The sequence below is a fragment of the Zonotrichia albicollis genome, chromosome 1 (genome assembly GCF_047830755.1).
Source record: "Zonotrichia albicollis isolate bZonAlb1 chromosome 1, bZonAlb1.hap1, whole genome shotgun sequence".
NCBI lineage: Eukaryota > Metazoa > Chordata > Aves > Passeriformes > Passerellidae > Zonotrichia > Zonotrichia albicollis.
This window is the reverse complement of record NC_133819.1, coordinates 13,816,359-13,837,496: the sequence shown is the minus strand read 5'-3', so window position 1 is coordinate 13,837,496 and position 21,138 is coordinate 13,816,359. Positions and strand designations below refer to the sequence as shown.

General features: G+C 35.9%; 1 protein-coding gene across 16 annotated transcripts in view; it reads right to left on the bottom strand.

The window, feature by feature from the left end:
* PARD3 (par-3 family cell polarity regulator) overlaps window positions 1–21,138 on the bottom strand; it is a 443,154-nt gene that overhangs the window by 207,757 nt on the left and 214,259 nt on the right. For 14 of the 16 annotated variants that reach the window (XM_074558690.1, XM_074559146.1, XM_074558909.1 and 11 more), the window contains 2 exons: window positions 10,973–11,064; window positions 7,932–8,015 (listed from right to left, as the gene is read on the bottom strand). In XM_074558690.1, coding sequence (XP_074414791.1) covers window positions 7,932–8,015; window positions 10,973–11,064 — 176 coding nt within the window. The remainder of the gene's footprint in view (window positions 1–7,931; window positions 8,016–10,972; window positions 11,065–21,138) is intronic. The other 2 variants (XM_074559074.1, XM_074559465.1) reach the window with 1 other exon arrangement.

Sequence of the window (21,138 nt, the reverse complement as noted above, 5' to 3'; positions counted from 1 at the left end):
AAGTCACACCAGCAGAGTCAACAGCATCACTTTTTTCAGAATTCATTTCAAGGCATGGTGCGAAAAATACTTGGTCCAAATCAGCAGGAATTGGAAGAGCACAGATGACTTTTAAGCAAAACCCTTTCAGTGATCACAGCACTTCTATTCACACGTAATACCTCAGAGTACATGAGCAGTCATTAGTGCTTCAAAGGATTCCTCAAGTGCTCAAAACTTATGTATGCACTTGAGCCCTTCATCAAACAGGACAAAAAAGTAAAATTAACTTATTTCTTCCACTTTCAATTCTTCATTCACCAATTTATCACCAGCATAAGCAAATAATACACGTTTTTTACAGAACAGTCATACAATTTCTCCCACAGGGTAGGTGAAGAAGAAGGAGAAAGTATTCTAGTAGTATTTCCATTTTGGAACCACCAAGAGACATTAACATATGATGTTGAAAGGATCTATAAATCTAAACAGACCATGAAGAGAAAAACAATAAATTCTGACAATACAAATCAGCAAATGAAGCTTGAGTCAGACATTTGCATGACAAAAAACTCTACAAGTCCACAACAGTGGCACACTAACCTAATGACCATGTTGTACTACAATTATTCATTATTACATTATGTAGTCACAGAAAGTAAAACAAAACAAACTTTAAGATATTGATTCAATCCCTTTTTTCCTTCTGTTCACTAAAAAAATGTGTTGAAGGCAGTCTCAGATTTTTAAAACTGATAAGTAATTATAAAGAAATTATGGGTGGTTTGATAGTTCCATGAAGAACCAAACTAACAGTTATATTAATAGTAAAAAGGAAAATTACTTGTAAAAAGGAAAACTACATGGCTTCACTATGCTATTTTTATCAGAATTATAGTTTTGACACATAGAAAACTGATGTGTTAGAAAACAAGTTTGTGACTTCTTCACTTTGTGAGATGATGAATTTCTTTTTGGGGAGATTGTCTTTGAGCCACAAAGTGAAGCTACTGTAACTGTAAATGGGGAAGAGATAGGCAAAGGAAATTATAAAATAGGGAATGCTACATTTAAAAGAAAACCAACAAAATACTTGAGCAGGAAAGAAAAGAGTTGTATCTACTCTTCGTTTTCTTTCACTTGATGCCCAACAGCTCTTTGATGCAGGTGCACTCCTCTGCAATGCCCAAAGACAATTCAGAATTTGCATGTGCATGCAATGCTGGCACAAGAGCATACAAAGAAACAACAACAAGTGTTTGGTTTATATGGTTAATTATAAAAATTACCAAACAATATCTACACAAAGTACAACAATCTAGGTTAATTTAATGACAATATACTACACAAAATAATGTGGTTATTTCATCCCAATGTCTCTGTGTACTTAGGATTACAAAATAATTGCTCTATCAATAGTTTTGACATAGCATTTTTTTAAATGCTGCTTTCTACTGTCTCACATTCTGAATATTTATCAAATTATTAATGCAAGATGCACCTTTATGCATGGTTTGACACTTCATAAATTTATTCCACTTAGGCTTTTAAATCTGTAAAAATATTACTAATCCTAACCAATAGTAGAATAATGTAACAGATAAATAAACTACCAGTCAAAATTGTAAATAATCTCATTAAACAAAGGCTACAAGTTCTGCTAATGAAAGACTGCTCATCTCTAACATGGCATATGGTGCTCGTGAGGATTTTGCATTTTAACAAATGTTAGAGCTAGGTTAACCAGGCATATAAAGCTAACGTCACTGAGAGCAAATTCATGGCTGGATGAACAGACTGAGTCAAAACTAAAACCAGGCCTCTCATAGTGCCTTTTCATTTATTTAATTTTTTACATAAACACATGGCACAAAAGATCCCTCTCGACACAATTCCAGAAACAATTTCCCAAATGAGGGTTTGCATGGCAGAGAAAACTAGACCTATGGAAAAAGTATGTTCTTCAAAAATTAACAAAAGCCTTCCAACTTCCTACAGTATTTTTTCAGCACATTATGGTTAAATGCAAGAATGTGACTCTAAAAAAGACTTTCTGGGAATTCATGTTTGTTGTTGCAGCAACTGGAGATAAACAGAGTAGACCTGATATTGCAAATATGCAGTAACCTAAAAACAAATTGATTTTTTCCCTGCCATATGCCACCATCATTAATCCTGCAAAGTGGAGTTATACTACAGCTTCGATATTATGTTCCCTACATGAGGAAGACATAAATTTTGAAAGCATCTAAACTCATCCAGTACAGAGTACCAAAGTCAGTATATACATTTTTTTTAAACACAACCATGTAGCGTACCAATGGATGGGTATATTTGAATTTGCTCAATTTTGTCCAGTTAAAGTAAGTCAACACAGTTTTTAATATAAATTCTTCCATTACAAAACTTTTCAATTCCAACGTTTTCAAGAATGAGATTAAATACCATGTGAACCTTTGCAAAACACTCTGCAAGTCTACAATCCTGTTGAAACAATAATAAATAAAAATTTTCTACCTGGGCTGTTTTATACTAACATTAGCTGACACAGAATCAGAAGGGAAACTGCCAAAGCACAGAGCTCAATCTTTGTATTTATTTTAAATACTTAATTGGGAATGTAAGCAGCTGAGATTATATTAGCATTTGCACCACTGTATTTCCATGAGGTTCATTACTCTAATTATACTATTAAAATAAACTCAGCTACATGTGTTAACATTTCAATTCTCAGTATAAATTACAACCAATGATAAAACTAGAAATAAGCAACAATTTTTTTATTGACATGTAAATTGCCTAACTTAGTTGGGGTAGTTGGTGAAATGCAAACTCTCCACATGCCATCCAGATGTATGGAAATGATGATAATTTACCTTAATAAAAACTGACAGTGAAAGTAAAAATAAAAACTGACGCTGAGCATCTAGAATATGATTTGGCCATCATGGCCCATGTACAAACTGAAGTTATTTATCTATTTACCTGCAAGCTAAATGTAGTGTAATCAAATCAGACAGGATAGAAAATGGCCAATTTAAATGTTTACGTAAAGTCACTAACATGAAATGGCAAAAACTAGATTAAGGTACAAAAATAAGGATTGATTGAAAAGCTGATGTGCAGCGGTTTCATGTTTAGAAAGATCTCTGAAAAGTTCTACAAGAACATAAACACAGTGTAAAATTCCTAGATTCAGAGGTCAGAGTAGGCAAATTGGCTTGTTTGTTCAAGTTAAATTATTGTGGCTACTCAATGCTAAATTGGACATAAACTCCTTTACCCAGTATTGACATCACAGCACTGCTATGGAGGCATTTAAATTTCATGCCTGAAGTCCAGAACAAATTCCCAATCTTTGGTAATCACTCCTCAGCTTTTTACCTCGACTAATTCTTCAAATTATGCTTATAAAACTTCTTAAAGGCTGAGATCAGACAATTTGAATTCAGATACAAGAGTGAGGGAATGGTACATTCACTCCACAGAGAATTTATTCCCCATACATATGTTTTTGAAAGTCATGGCTACCTTTGAGACTTAAAAGGCTGAAAATGCAGAAGAATAAATGGAGAGGCAGACAGCACAGACCTCCTACTTAATCAAAGAGAATATGATCACTAGAGAGGCACTTTGAAGGCAATATTATGGACTCTCACTATAGACAATGGGCATTAGATATTACTTCAGTTTTCTTTCTACCTTGAGTATAAGACTAAAATTTTTACAGTAACACATGAAGTGCATTTATAAACTTTAGAAAATGAAGAATATTTCCAATTTAAAAAAAAAAAGAATAGAAAGAGCATAAAAAATTTCAAATTTCTAGATTTCTAGTAAGGGTAGTTGGGGTTTGTGTATGTTTAAACACCCACCTCAATTTGAGGTTTTTCTTTCTTTTTAACAAAAGCTGCTAGATTTGTCATTTAAACTGACAAAAATTTTCCTTTTTTTCCTTTCTTTTGAGACTTCCTAATATTTTAAGACATTTAGGAGGTATAACAAAAAATATTTTTAGCTGCAAGTTTTAGATGTACAGTTAATCATGGACTTTTTGGCATACTTCAACAGAAGAAAAGCTGGCAGAGCTGTGCATACCTGTCTGTATCAAAGTAACATGTCTGATACTTATTAGTGGATGTTCATTGTGGGGTTTTCAGATGAATATCCAAATCCTTTTCAATTCTGCTTTACTAAGTAGACTTCAGAGTAGACTTGGGACTATGGGACTCTGATTTCCACATCATTATTCACAGAGATTTCTGATGTTCTCTCATATATTCCTTGTGTCAATTGAATATCTTTCCAAAGACAGACATGGCAGGATTTCAGAAGAGCAGCTAGGGTATAGAGCTTGAGATTTCAAAAGCAGAAGAGGCCATATAATGGTAAATTAGGCTATAATTACTGTTGAGCTTTCAGAGAACTTGCTGCATTCTCACTTAAACATCAACAGAACATCCCACATCATCCAGGCTGCTCAAATGAGATTCTTAAGGGACTCTTTGCTCCTGCCTCTGAGCACCTAATAAGAAGGAAGGATTGGTGTGGTATGGTAATTTTGCACAGAATTAGAATTTTCTTTCCTTTCATATTTTTATCTCATTCATTCTCTCTTTTTTCTACTCTTATCTGAACACTTTCTGATTTGCCTTCTCTTCTTTCTTCATTCTACTTTCATTTTCATGCCTCCTTTTCTGCTCAGCACTGCATCTATGCCATTGCAAAAATGTGCCAGCAGGTTTGCAAACAAAACTTTTATCCTTAAAAAATGCATAACCATAAGGTGATGAATATGTATACCCTCATCCCTTTTGATAAGGTGAATAAAATCTGCTAACAAAATCATATGATCAAATAGGCCAATAAAAGACAGATACATTTCTAGAGGCAAAACAGAAGGATAACAAGGAAACATACATAGAATAAAGTTTCACCATATCTTTACAAATCAATAGCACTTTTCCCAGAGAAATACAAGGGTTTTTATTTTTAAAAAAATCTCAGTTTTACTGGACACAGAATTTGTGTGTATATATAATAATTTGTAGCATCTATATAGATAAGGCAGAGACCATTACAGATTTTGTTCAAGATCAAAAGATAATACTCAAAAGACTCTTATTCCAAACTCCCAAAAGAGCATGAAAAAAGTCAAATATTTTCTCAACAGAAGTAAAGAACAGAGTTATGGCACATAATTTTTACAGTTTTGGAGTGTTTCCTTAAGGAGGGATTTTCTGGTGTAAATATTTTGGTGGGAGAAGGCTCCTGCCTATTGCATAGAGAAAACAAGGTGAATTGCATAAGACTTTTTCAAGCTATTGATTTAATAACCATTGCCTATAGAGTAACATTCTAAACAGCAAGAGAAAGGAACTACAAGAAAAGTAACTGAAAACACAGCATAACTGAAATTGAACAGTAAGCAAATACAAAACAACAATGGGAGAGTGGACTAATCTATATAACAAATGAGATCTTGTCTTTTTGGACATCCCTCAAAGTCTTTACTCAGTCTTGTGTTTGGTTTTCTATAATTAGGTTTGTACTAAGCACATCCCCAATTGAGTTATTATAAGCAGGGAGTTGTAGGTTGATTGTAGCAGGGAAAATTATTTTTTGCAGCCAGGGGAGGAACAAAGAGCAGCCATGTGCTAAGTGAGAAATAAGTAGGAAGCAGAAGATCCCTGCCATGCATCTGCTCTCCCTCTCAATCTAGCAAAAGGAGAAACAAGTTTGTCTTAACCAGGAGAGGAAAAAAAATTAACCAAATCCCCAACAACTGCTTCAAACCTGAACCTGAGTGTGTCCCTTCCCCTGTCCACACTGGAGACAGCTGGAGAAAATGTGTTTATCCTACCTGAAAGCATGCAGAGACGTGGGTATGCAGACAGCAAAGCAGCAGCACAACACATCAGAATCAATCCCAAGCAATGAACTCTGCTTTTCCTTCATTAGAACACACGGGGCATGGCAGAAAACATTTGGAAATATTCTAGATCCTCCCCAACTCTGCTCCTCTACACTTTCAAACATGGGACTAAGTGTCTCCCCTCTTCAGCAGATTATTTTGTAGAGGGTCAAAAAAACCTCAGCAATTACATATATGGTCCATTTTTCAATGAAGTCAGTTCTAGCAGTATGAATAAAAAGAGGGTACCTTTTAATATAAAAATTATATCCCTTGTAATAGAATTTGCTTTTCCAGTATGTTCTGATTTGAAACATCTATATTTAAAACAGGCTTTCCTGAAGTAAAACTTAATCAAATAATATTGCATGATATAGTTAAATTTCTTTTTTAAAAAAATTACATATTTTATTTCTGTTTATGGTTTTTTCCTTAACATGATCTCATTATGTATGAACAGTTTAAACTTTGCCTCAGACTTGACAACCACATTCACAGGCTGGAAGCAAATTTTACTTAAGTTAAAATTCTTACTCAAAATGTCAAAATACATATTTTAACATCAGCATCATTAAACAAGTACTTAGTAGGCAGCTGACATTCTTAAACCAGTCTTTTCCTTGGCCTTCACACTGCTGAAATCCCAGATAACTGTGTGAACATTTCAACCATCCCTAACTTGATCGGATTTACTTCTGAGTTATGTCTGAAGTACTGCTCACTCATGGCCTTTCCATCCCCACCCTGAATTTACTGAATTTCAGCTTATGAAGAGAAGAATTCACCACTTAACACAAGTTTGCTCTTAATACTTGTAGTCCCTAGAAAAAGTAGCTTTAAAGTAAGACAAATTACATTTTCTCATAATGTATGTCAGTGTATGAACAGCTCATACTGTTCAGGCTATGAAAGAATTGGGTTTCAAGTAACAAGTGCAAATAAAGCTCTTATACTGTGTTTAAAATCCCATGAAGATATTCAGTATAGAAGGAAAAATACCTAAAATACTCTAGTATTTCTGAAAATAGCATATTAATATTTGAGAGATACACTTGTATAGCAAATTAGTTTTGTTAATTTTTTAGTTTTTAATTATAAAATTAAAATTGCTGCTGGGACAACAGGAGAATTTAACACCCCTTTTCATGTGCAAAGATTACTTTTAAGATACATATATTTTTCCCCTTTTCCTTTAGGAAAGAAAATACAGTGTGTACTTAGAATATGCAACCACAGTATAAAATTTGCATACATTGCTGAAAAATTATCAATTCTCAAGGTACTTAAATTTTCAAATCCATCACTAATTAATACAAAAGTTTAGGGTTTTTTTCTGAGATTATTTTCATGACCCTACACACTAAAACTCCGCATTAGCAAATTAAGCATTAGAGATTATGTATTCTGTTTATTAATAACATCCTCCACATTGTATTTTAAATGCAAACTTCGTTTTTTACCCCTTTTTTTTTCTGGTGGGTAAGCAATCAAACTTCAGGAGTTTCAGCCTGTAAAGGAGGTTCACTTTTCCCCAAATCAGAATGTTTCAACTGGTTCTGCTACTTCATTTTAACCCCAACAGATGGGGCAACTTGAAATTTTGAAAGTGCGGCAATTGTTTTCTCTCCTACTCTTAACAAGTGACAGCGTAGGACGCCTCTGGTTTAAACTCCTGCTGTTATTTGAAAACTTGTGGTTTAAACAGTACACAGGGAAATGTTGCACAAATATCCACCTGAATTAGGGCAGAAGTTTATACATTTTAGGAGTCCAAAAGGAAATGTCTTTATCCTTCAATTTACCCTGAGATTACAACACCCAATTCTAACTCCTTCTAAGCAAAGCCTTTGAACTATAGAGTCCATTCCAAGCACAGAGTCAGCAAACTTGCATTTCTTCCTTTCCTATCCAGTGAGACTGCCTCTTGAAAAACAGATAATATACTACAGAGGGTAAAGGCACACAACACAAAAATCAGCACAACCAAGAGAGAGCACAACAAATTACAATGCAAAGAAAATCCTACACGATACGTTACCTTCCGCCTCGGGCACTGAAAGGCACTACATGGATTCCCAAAGGCCCGCCGTCATTGGAGACCTCGACGAGCTTTACCATATCACTGTGAGACAATGACCAATGAGGAATGTGAACATGGAACCAAAAACCCCACACAAACATACACAGAAAAACAAAACCATTCCAGAAACCAAGTCATGGTGATGAAAGCATTGTTGAACACTACGTACCTGAAGATTAATCTGATGGCATGAAAGGAGATCAATCATCAAAAATGCTTCAATTAATAGAACCAAGAAAAATATAATATTTTTTTTTAATTTAGCTGAATACATAAAAAGAGGTCTCATCATCATCACGGCATGCATATGGCTTTATTTCTTTCTTATTCTAAAGTTAAACTGACCATTGAGTAGAAATACCTTAAATGCCACACACATTTTTCCTCAGAAACCTAAAAGCTCATCATAGCATTAGCATGCTTTACTTTATCTTAGAGCCAATGCTTTTTTTTTACATTAGCTTTCCCATAACTACCTCATAATCAAATGAGAATTATTAAATTTTTAATTGGCTAAATCCTTCCAGTTTAAAAACACATTAATCTGTATTACTGCAATTTCATTTCTTTTACTGGAAGATTCCTGCATCTCCTTACTAAGTGAAGTTTCTAAAGTAAGTTTTAACTGTTACATTCAAAACCAACCAGACGTCTCCTGAAGCAACCATGCATCTAGTTTTCAATTATAAATTTTGCTGTAGTGAGGAAAAAAGCAGCAGAAGAAAGTAGAGGTTCAGAGACATGTAAAAATTGTAGAAATAGATTTAGACCAAATCTATTAATGTATTTGAAACATGCCCACATCTGCAAAGGTGGAATATAGCCCATGAACCATAAAGAGCTGTATTTGCATAAATGAGAAAATAATATACAAGAGCCAAACCTCTCAGTAAAACTGGAAGTGAGAGATCTGAACAGAAGCCACAATCTAAATTTGCAGCTTATGCTTCTCTCTAGCATTACATACTTTTGCCTTATTTCCTGGCACCAGATATATATACAAACAGATCATTGAAAAGCTTGTTCCTCATAGGCATAGAAATAAAACTTAACCTCAAAATGGAGCAAAGAGCAAGACAAATTCCCTGTGATGGCAGTAAGAGATTTTCTACCTCCTTCAATAAGCTCTTGATCATATGGTGGCCCATCATGAAAGCTTGCAGCTCTTAATTTGTAATTTGAGAATAACCAGACCACATATGGTTGGGAAGTCAACACAAGTCCTGGGTTACAGTTTGTTTTACTTTTCACCTACATTAAATTTTCTATTTTTAAGGTAGCCTTTACATTTGCTGTACGCCTCAATTGGTGTCTGAATTTTTATCTTGATTTTTAAACACGAATGGAAGGTCTCTATCCTTATTGTCAATGTTAACTCAAGAAAGTAGTGCAACAACAGGAGAGGTGAGAGACTTCGGCCAAAAATGTATTATTCTTCAGACATGGATCAATGTTTTAAGACTGAGATCAATACAGCATTTCATGCTGTTCCATGTTCACTTTCTGTACAGGCTGACTTCCTTCTCACTGTATGTTAAGGCTAAATTGTCATTAATTAGTGGGCAAAGGAGCTCACAGGATTCAAGCAACTCCTCTGACCTCCAAAGGGAACTCTAAAAGACACTGTTTGCTACTGGTAGGCCTGTGATTCTCTATGATCAACTTTCTTCTGAGTCTGCTATTAGCTGAGAAGAAAATTAAGGGCTAAGAAAGAGAACAAGTGAGAATTTGTGTGATGCACCTGGAACTGCCAAAATGGAAACATGGCTTAAATTTGAATAAAAATCCACTTATTTTCCATATCCAGCATACATCATTTAGCTTGTTCTAGCGGTTGAGTCAGTCAGTTTTTATTTGTTCAAAATGCTTACTTACCATCCTTGCACTCATTTTTCTTACACTTTTTTTTTTTTAATCAATTCTATCCCAAATTCAAATGTTAAATTTTGTAGAACAGAAAAAAAGAGGAAATTATAGCTTCCTAAGAGATATTCTTTCAATCTGGTTTTCTGATTTTCTCAGGAGTTTGGGCCAACTGCTTCAAACAAACATGCAAAGAAGTATGAGATGAAAACAAAACATAAATGAAGTAGCATATGATGAGAAGTCAATAAGTTACTTAAAGCAACACCAGGAAGCATTACATTTGACAGAAGTTCTGCAAATTCTATTTAGGAAACAGCATTTGGAATTTACAATGTAACAGATTTTGTAAATGGAACTGAGTAAAATGCCTAATAGATGTCACCATGATCTTTATCTAACATTTAAAACCTCTGTCCCTAATTCATAATTTAATTCAAAAATAACAGGAGCAAAAGATTTAATTTTATTTAAAATTCAGGTTAATAAATTTAAAAGATTTAATTTAAGGCTAGAAGGGATATTTTCTCATTAACTCCATAACAAGGTATGGATCAGCTCTTTCCAATGAAATGCAATAGGTCAAGTTTGCCGTATCTTTTGACTACATAAAATATTATTCAGTGATTGTATTTTTAAATTGGGTGGAGCTAACAAAACACCAGTTTTGATCCATTTGAAAGTATGAGGTTTCTGACCATGCAACTTGTGACTGTGACACATCTTCCTAGAGACTGTGAACTAGTGATTGGAATTAAGATTTTCCCCTTTGAAATTCTTACCTGTTGATCTATTTGTAATAGCACTATTACCTTTTCCTTTTGTCCTTGACCCTATTCCTTTTGTCAAGTTTTCAAAGTTCCATCAAATAAGCATATTCTTTGAGGCAGAAAATCTACTGTAGCATCAGCACTTATAAATGTCAAGTTTCCAATGCTCATCTTTAATACAAGCTTTTTGAACTGTTTAAAATCTGTTTTAAAAAGATCCATTTCTTAAAACCAAAATGACACATGACCTAAAAAAGATTGCCCCACTTTCTTTAGAGTAGTATCACTAATATTATTCAAAGTACTTCACTAGTCTGTGTTCAATCTCAAGACTCATTAAAACAATATGTTCTGCCAGTAACTTACTCCAGGGAAAAATTGGTAGCATTCTCCAAACCAGTGTCTGCATGTCCAACAGGCTCAACTCTGCTGTTGTCCTCCTCTGTTCTATCTTCATCCTAGATATTAAAAAAAATAAAAAAATTAAACCTACATTTAATTTTAACTCATTTTAGTAATGATTATTGGCGTTACCACACATGCAGTGGAAATGCTTCCACAACTGTCTGAAACTGTTCTAAATTTTTTTTTGTCACTTTAAACATTTTTGCAATGCTATTTATAGTTTGGCCAGTGTTATATCATAATTCTACAACAGTTAAAAAGCCGTGCTACAGAAGCTATCACAGTCAGCATTTTTTAGAAGGTTGACAAGCAAAGCACACAATCAGCTGATGGTCAGCAGTGTTTGGGCAAACTCCTCCCAGGCTCTCCCTGGGCAAGGGGCTTGACTGAGCCCACAGGGCAGATCACTGAGGCTCATTTGCAAAAACTTAAATATAGTATGAGAAAATGCAGCTTCTGTAATTCAATGAAGTACCAAGAGCTTTTTAAACATTTTATCACGGCCTTTATTAATAGCTTGCCAGAGAAGGCTGACATCAAAGAGCTACGTGAGGCTCTAATGCTAACCAATTTATTTTATTTTTAATTTCACTTTCCAAAAAGTACATATGTTATTCACCAAATGTATAACTTTAATGTCAAAGTTGTGAATGCTGTACTTTCAAATTTAGATCAGGGTAATTCAAGGGCTTCCAGTAAGAAGCTCTAAACCCATTCCTATGTGTACGGTAATTATTGGAAGCTTATACTTTTAAATACCCATGTAATCAAAAAGAAAATATTACAGAGTGGGAACAGAAGGTTTCAAACACAGAGCCAGAGACATCAGGTCAGTGAAATAATACATGATAGGTTATGAATTTAGCACACAGAGTCAGACAACTTATTAAAGTACTGAAGAAATGTTAAAGGCAGGCAGAGACAGTTGGTAATGCCTAATTGAGATTTCCACAGGGAATCTGCAAAAGCAGGAGGCTGAATGCACCAAGCTTCCATGGGCTATGGACATGCCTTCTGCACCCTGGAAAGCAGCATACTTGTGAGGCCAAGCTGCTTGGAAGATGATGATCCTGTGTCTCAAAAGGCTTTAATATGCACCTCCTTGTCATCTCCCTCTGCTAAGTACAAAGTAAGTAATGCATTTCAAAGGTTAACCAGCATTTGAACCTGCCTAGAAATGCATATTTACTGATTTCAGTTGAAGTTTTATATGTATCACTGCATTAAGTTTAAAATTAAATAAATATTCAAATCTCCGTGTGAATTCTAAAGTCACACACAAAAAGGTTTATAAAGGAAAATCAGAACAGTTGGTGTTGTTTCATACTGAAAAGAGGTATTCCACACCTTGTTTCATACAGCATCTTGCAAATCACTGTCACCATGGGTTTCCTGGCTTGAAGTTAGGGACATTGCTGGTTGTAGAAAACCACGTATTTTTATTGCAATGAAGCTATTACTAGCCTAAAAAGAACTCTTTTCATCAGAGCTGCTGATGAAACCCAAGTTTGAATCTTACTTATGACAAAAGGTCATCACAGATGAAGATGACTTTGTTAATAATATGGTTTTTGGTAAATTTTCTTGTGTGGTTTTCCAAGCAAACATGCAAGAAGTACATACATACATATAAACACACATATACACACACACACACACATATATATATATATATGTATATACACATATAAGAGATTGAAATAACATCCTATCTTTTTGTAGATATGCCTCTGCCAAAAAAATCAATATCTGGCTTTATGCTGTGTCATTTTAGCAGTCATCTACATACATGCAATGTAAGCATCATTCATTTAGTAACACTTGGATCCTACACTTCATCACTTTTTAGCCCCAAAAGCTTTCCTCTTGACAACTTTAATTTTGTAAAGAGAATTCCCCTTGCCCCACTCAGTGTTTGCAGCATCCTTTGGGCTTGCTCTTGCCAGACCTGCCCTCATTGCCCTCCTGGGACACAGTCCCCTGTGCAACACTTGAGCTAAACCCTTGTACAAACCCTTCTTCCCACCCTTCCCAAACCTGAGGGTATCTATGCTCTTGTTCCCACCAGACCTAGGCCTCTCCATTTGTTGGACATTCTGTTTCCTTTCCTTCTGTCCTCCCTGGTGGTCTGGAGGCTTTTCCATCCCTCTGCCTGACCCTGAGTGCAGCCAGGTCAGAGCCAAGAGCCAACTCAGCTGCCTCCTCTGCACCTTCCAGTCCTGGGTATAACAAATAAGAAACTGCAAATCAACAGCTACGTATAACAGATGCTATCTGGCACCATCACATCTACATTTTGTGCCTTTTGTTTCAAGAATCATAAACACAGCAAGTTTTGGAACCACACTGACTGTCAGTTATCCAAGCAATTAGGAAACAGCAGCTCCCACACGCCTCTGTCTGGCTTTTCCTGGACAGCAGACAGATCTGGATCAGAAACATGCATGTGCCCATAAATAGGTGCTTAGAGGAGCAATCACAATCCTAATGAAAGCACTACTGCCATGATCAACAGATGTATGATGTACCCTTTTAAAAATCTTTAATATTACAGTAATCAGACTCTCTTTTCTTCTCAAAATAAGACAGATTTTGATTTACACTGAAGTGAACAGAGAGAAAAATTGGACACCTGCAGAGGGATTTGACTTAAAATTCTGATTTACTACGAAAAGTAACTAACTAGTTGTGACAAGCTTTGCATCAGGCAATTATTTCTTTATTTGGAAAGCAGTTTTCTTCTTAAAGGCAAATTCTACCTGAATGAGGTAAACAAGGAAAAGGACATTTAACAGAGCAGGAAAGTTTCTGTGAACCCACTTGGACATTAACGCAGATATTTCTCATAATTAACTAATTTAAGCAAGCTCCCGAAAGTGGAAGGTTTATTTTCTCTACATAAAACCACCGATATCTGCTACATAAAAAAATACAGTTTTTAATGTACAGCTATGAAAGACAGAATGTGTTTTTCTTCCAAAACTGAAATAAGAGTAATTAACGGATCTTTTCATCTTTATAGCACAGAGGAAAACTTAAAGCATCTCTTTCAATGTACCTCTCCATATCGTGATGTGCTCAGTGTAAAATTTCCCACTGTTTGAAAAATACAAAGAAATCCTCAGTTTTCTAAGTTCTGTAATAAAATTAATGACTCAAAAACTGAAAAATTATCTTAACTGCTCAAAATGGACTATTAGTGCTAAAAGTTCTACCTATAAAAAGGTCCATTTCACAGTTCACCTGCACAGTGAAGTTCACCTTTATTTTTGAAGACAGTCTATCACCACCTAGGATTACAAAACCTGCAGAGTTAAGGAATGTCAGCAGTATTCTTGCCAACAGAACCAATATATATCCAATATATTTGAACCCAAATAGTAATTTTAATTACATTTTCTCAGAAAATTTCTGCATTAAATCTGCCTAGTGTCATTTCCAAAGTCCAAAACAAACCATGCTTTACCTGTCTTACTGGAAATTGTAATGTCCATTACCAAAATATCAGCTCCTCCCTTCAATCAATCCACAACATCTTCAAAGTGAAGATGAAATTCCCACTTCATCTCTGTTCAATACATTCCTCCTTTAAGAATATGACCGATTTAAACTTCAGATATTATTGAGCTGATACAATACTGATAAGCTGTAATAATTTAATTTAGGTATCTTGTATTTATACCGTATTTGAGTATGGTATTCAGTCCCTCAGTAGTGGCTGTGGGGCCGAGACCTGCCTGGAGACAGCAGTGCCTCAGTGAGCATCACAGTGAGAATCACCTTCCCTAAGCATCAGACCCTGGCTTGTTTTCTATTGCTTAATTTTTTAAAATTTTAGCACAGTGAGTATAAGTCCTGTAAATCCCAAACTGAAAGGATCCAACACCCAACAGGTGCTTTAGATTTCACTGCAGAGAAGGACAGGTTATATATAATGACAAGCTACTGAAAATATTTTTTTTTCCTCAGCCAAGACACAAATAAAATTAAGCTTTTGCTATTAAAATATGCCCTTCCCTTCATATTTCCCCTCTTAGTCTCCTGCACTTCTCTGTAATGATTATGGAAGAAGAGACATACTCGCTATTAGTCTCCTGGCAGCTGTGCTTCATAAATGTTTGTTTGGTTCTTGCAACATAAAGTAGGTTCTCTCTCTCTGTATGATCACACTTGATGGGAAACAGCTCCTAAGAGGCCTCTTTTCCTGTGTCTTAACTAGCACAAATACACCAGCATCAGGCTTTTGTGCTAATGTTCTCACTTCTTGATTAACCGGCCAAATCTCCAGAGAATGGCAATTTTCAATCAAATCTGAAGAGCAGTTACAAAGACAACATGGGGAAAACCCAAAAAATATTGAATACAAAAAAAATAGGCTATGTTCCCTCTTGAACATACATATAAATGGACAAATAATTAGGTGAGGGCTTGGTGTAATTTACAACAGTCCAGTATTTGGTGCACTGCTATTATCAGTATTGCAGGGAGAGAGAAACCTTACATTAAATCATCATCTGCTTAAACACCAAAAAAAGCATGCAAAAATTATTTAATCTTATGCATATACATATATACACACATATTTATACAAGTTAATATTCTCTTTACACCTCAATAATCCCTATGTTGCTCACGTCCTTCTGCAGGATGGTCACCCTGCAATTGAAAATGACAATATTCACATAGTTTTTATATGCCTCACTACTCTAAAATGAAATTTTCCTTGCTCAGTCAAATCACTGAATAGATATCATATAGACACAGAGAAGTGCAGAATGGAAGGGATTTCTCAGGTCTCTGATGAATATCAAATTCATTCCCTGCTATCACAGGCAATCATCTCTTATTTCCCATTTATTAAACTGATCAAGCTGAGCCTTAAGCCTGGTTGGCTTTACAATGGCACTATTTCTGTTTTGAAGTGCCTTAAAAGGAAATGTTTTTACAGATTTAAAGAGAGATTAATTTGATTTCTTATTGTCCAAAAAGCAGAACACCAGAGAGCCAATGAATATCATTTGATACAACCTTCCTTTGGCAAATATATGTGACAATTCATTCAATTTTGAAAAACTAGCATTTTTTCATTCATAATGACTTTTTAACACATCTATTAAAAACCTGGCAATACTAAAAACAGCTGAACAAGTCCTATGATATCCCAGTTATTTTGTAGTGTGTATTAATTTAGAGCATCACTGAAGTCAGTGGTCTTTAGGGGCTCAACAACCTGTGACGCATCCCGGAAATGACACGCATATGTTCTGTAATGGTTTGGTGGCACACACCTCAATCATACAGCAAGCCAGGCTGGTGGCAGGAGCACACACAAATACTGCTTGGCCACGTAGCAGAGCTTCCAGTAAAAAAGATTTTTACTAGATTATTCTGCAGTTAATTCTTTCTACAGTAGGCATTGCAGATTGCACTGAAAAGTATGAGAGCCTTTTAAGAGCTTTAGTATGTTAGGCAAAAGCTTTCGTGCTAGTGAATTTAACTTGAGACATTTTGCTACTTCTTCACAGTCAAGAAAATCCTGGGCCTGTCCCTACAGCGACAACTTACCAACAAACAGCAAGAAATGCATTAAAAGTCAAAAGGCTTTTCTGTTGTTGATCGAACATGCTTATTAATTCATGCATCTGAATAATCTCTGCCCACCAGCAGAGAAAATAATATTGACAAAAAGGGAAAAATTATTAGCCAAAAATTGCAAACACTCACGCACCTTGGCAACCCCATACAAGGAAAACAGCACCAAATGGGATCTGACAGAAAAAAGCCCATCAGTAATGTCTAAAGCACCACTGATTATCCAGTATTTCACAATGTGCATTGTAATCATATTTCACAGACTATTTGCTCTTTGCCGGAAAGCTACAGGGTTTGTTTTCCCCAGACTGAGGTCATCCCACTCTGGATTGTTTCAATGACTTCTCCAGGACCACTGACAGTCTGGGGTGGGAGGCAGAGGGAGGAGATGTGCTACAAAGCGATAGCTACCAGAACAAATCTATACATCTAGGCTCCTCTACAGATGGCAAGTATCAAGTGGATAACAAAAATATGTAGCTGTTCCCACCAGATCATATTTAAAAGACATTTTAGAGAAAACTCAAGTATTACTGGAGCACAAAACTATTTTTGCATTCATTTTGCAACAGCTCCAAGTCCACATATAATGTGCACCACTACAACACTCATAGCATATTACAAAATAATATAATGATGAATAAGTGCCCTAAGTTTCTGTTCACTGGCAAATGGGTAAAGCGTTGCCAAATTGAACTTTAAAAAATACCTTGATGATACATTTATTATATTAAAGAGAAACTTAAAATGAAGACAAGATTGGGTCCTTTCTAATTTCCTACACTGCCTTGCTATACGACAGTGGCAAAAATAACTCAAAAGTGCATTTCCTTATTAACATGTTGGAGATAATATTACATGCTTGCAAAGGTAAATATAAGACTCTTGGATGTGACACTTTGAAAAGCAGAAATATTAAAATGGATCTCAAATGTCTCAGCAGCAGCTTAGGATGCTAAGCCACAAAATGCTTCTTGCTCAAAGATACCAGATGTGCTTCATCTCTCCCTTTTCTTAGCACCTAGTAACACCTGCACTGCCTAACCTATTTTTTAAACATTTTATTAGATGCCAAGTATATGAAGAACTACAAAACTCAAGGCATTTCAACACATAATGAATTTGTCAGACCGTTCACTTACAGAGCAGCTTGTAAGTAAAACCAACCACGGCTAACAAGAATAGCCAGAAAAGATTTGGCAGGATCAGACAAGGCTTCCCAGCACTTATAGCGCTGCCTGTTGCGGACCCCACTAAAATTAATCTTTAAAACCAAACACAGGGATAAAATAAACCAAAAGATTGGATGCAACAATAAAGCACTAACCTCTCACATGCTCCATATTTGAAATATATAAAGCATGGATTGTCATACTTATGTGAAGCATCCAAAGAACTTTCTGAAGATCTGATCAATAGTAAATTACAGATGTGTCCATCGTATTACAAAGAGAAGTAACTCTCTCACAGACCCATGTACACCTACAACAAATTATCTCAAATTGATTGTTGCCTTAAAAATGGGTTCATTTTGTGTAACTGCCTAGTTACAGTCTTTGTTCCATTTGATGGTTTTCCTCAGGATTCAAAACATATCTGTTTCACAGGTGTAAGTAAGTCTGCTCTTTGTTTGTTTTAAATAAGGCTTATCTACAAAATATTTCCATGTTCAAATCTCTGAAATTTTATACTCTTCTCATATGATTCACAGACTGACATACAGACCACCACAATCTGCCAGTGTAAAATATTAGGGCTCATACTAAATATTCAAAGTCTTACTTAGATGTCAGAATCATGAGAAGTATCTTTAAAGGAAATAGTTATCAGCCTTACTTGAAACAAGGCTACAATTATAGGTCAATGTATAATCAAATTCCCCTGCAAAGTTCAGCCCAAAGGCCAGGCCTGGTTATCATCTACCTTGCATAATGCAGGAATTACCTCAATTACAGAGACATCCCCACATGGTGAACCAACATAAGTGTAGCACTTGGCATGTAACAAACACACTCTGGTTGATATCTTTATATACAATTTATTTTCCTTTTCATCGTGGTTACTGATACAGACACTGCTCCTGCAGATGACCCCTTGCCAAATCATGTGATACCTGCACACAGAGGGGAAACTGCCCCTGCTTTGGTAGAAAGTGCTTCACTTGAATTTTTTCACAACGGGGATGAATTTTACTAAAGGAAGTCTAATTTTCTTTTAGAACTTGAGTTCTTCCTACTCCACAATGTCAGGTAATATAGTTCTGGGATTTCAGGACCAGAAACATTCATTTGATATGGAGAAGTTGATGTTTATGGAACTAAAAAAACTCCACAATATACTCCTAGCATGGATTGTTACTATGGCATCCAGGAAATAAACACACATAAATATATATGATACAAATATAAATACATATATAAGATACATATTTATATAGATGATATAGATATAGATATAGATATCTTCTATATACATATAGAAGCTTCTAAATATACATATGCATTTAGAAGGCCACAGCAACAACAACATTATTTTGTTCTCAAGGTAGGAAAAAACCAGATTACATGGCAGTGCTACAACTACATTGTTTTTTTTTCTGTTGAGTAGTCTAAAGTAGGTCAAGTTAGGCACATCCATTAGTTCTCCTATAAATAGATTCCACACTGAATTCACCTGCTTGTAACTAATGTAGAGCAACAGAATTTTAAATACTTTTCCCTTTAATCTGACAAGTTAGTTCATTCTGTATACAGACATGAGGGGAAAAAAAGTCATTAAGTCCTGCGTGATTTTAAAATGCAAAAAAAAAAAAATGACAACGGAAACATGAAATTGGGACACACTTTCCCTGCAGAAAACCAAGTGTACACGCCTCCACCTATAAGTTTAGAGATCTAAAAGACTTCTGCAGAGATGGATTATAGATAAGTCACACAGTTCCCCTTGATATTGAGACAAAGGAAAGGAGACAACTCTGTATTAATCACTTCACATTTTCCCTGTAACACTCCTGAATATATTATTATTCACCTCACATTTTCAAAGACCGTGAATTTCTTCTGAGGATTTTTTTTTCAAAGATACAAAAAGCATTTCTTATTTAGCAACTTGAATTTGTCATTAGGCAATTTTCAAACAGGTCTCACAGCTCTTTTATCCTTATTCATTTCTTTTTTCTTTTTTTTTAATCTGAAATGGTCCCTTGTTGCTTGATTTGCAGATCTGTATCAGCATGCAAGGATTTCGCTGGCTTCAGCCAAGTACAGAACAGTTCAATCCCCTGGAGCACTGAACATAAGAGTCAATTTAGAAGCAAGGTAAAGTATAGCACTCTCTTCCCTGTCACACAAAACTTCATTTTACTCACACAGGCATCTTAATAACAAAATTCAATTCTGGATATTTTTCTCAGCATGGTTCAGGACTGTCCAGAAATTACATCAGAAAACTCACTGAAGACTTAGCTTTTTTAAAATTCGATTAAAATATCTGTTTTTCAATAAGGCAAAAGTCTACACATTGGTGGGAGTTTAAACTTAGGACATATCCTTTGAGTTCTGTCCCCTTTAGAAAATGCAACTTTGAAAGCCTTTGGTTTTGTGTTACTAACAATCCCCCTGCTAGTTTTGCCAAAGAATCATAAAAATCATGGAATGGCTTGGTTTGAAATGGTCCTTTAAGTTCATCTAGTTAAAATCCCCTGCCATGGGCAGGAACAACTTTCACTAGGTCAGGCTGCTCAGAGCCCCATCCAGCTTGGCCTTGAGCACCTTCAGGGATGGGGCATCCACTTCTCTGAAGATCCAGTGCCTCACCACTCTGACAGTAAAGAACTTCCTTCTAATATCTAACCTAATATCTTTCAGTTTGAAGCAATTTCCCCTTCTCCCATACCACATGCCTTTGCAAAAAGTTCCTCTCCAGCTTTACTGTAAGCCCCCTTTAAGTACTATGAGGTGCTTTAAGGTTTCCCCAGAGCCTTCTCTTCCCCAGGCTAAACAGCCCCAACTCTCTGGGCTCTTCACAGCAGAGGTGCTCCAGCTCTGGTCATCTTCACAGCCTCCTCTGGACCTGCCCCATCAGGTCTGAATCCTTCTTATGATGTGAAGCCCCAGAGCTGATGGGGCTCCAGCTGGGATCTCAGCAGAGCAGAGCAAAGGGCCAGAATCACTTCCCTCTCACTGCTGCCCACAGTGCTTTGGATGCAGCTCAGAACATGTGTGGCCTTCTGGGCTGCAAATGCACATTTTCAGGTCATGTCCAGCTCCTCCTTAACCAACACCCCCCAAGTCCTTCTCCTCAGGGCTGCTCTCAAATCATTCTTCACCCAGCCTGCACTTGCCCTTGTTGAACTTCATGGGGTTTGCGTGTGCTCACCTTTCAAGCCTGTCCAGTTCCCTCCAAATGGCATCCCTTCTCTCCACAATGTCAACCACACCACATGGATTGGTGTCATCCGCAAACTTGATGAGGATTACACTGCCCTCAATTACACTGGTATTTTAATAACTTATCATCTTGTTTAAAGAGAAATC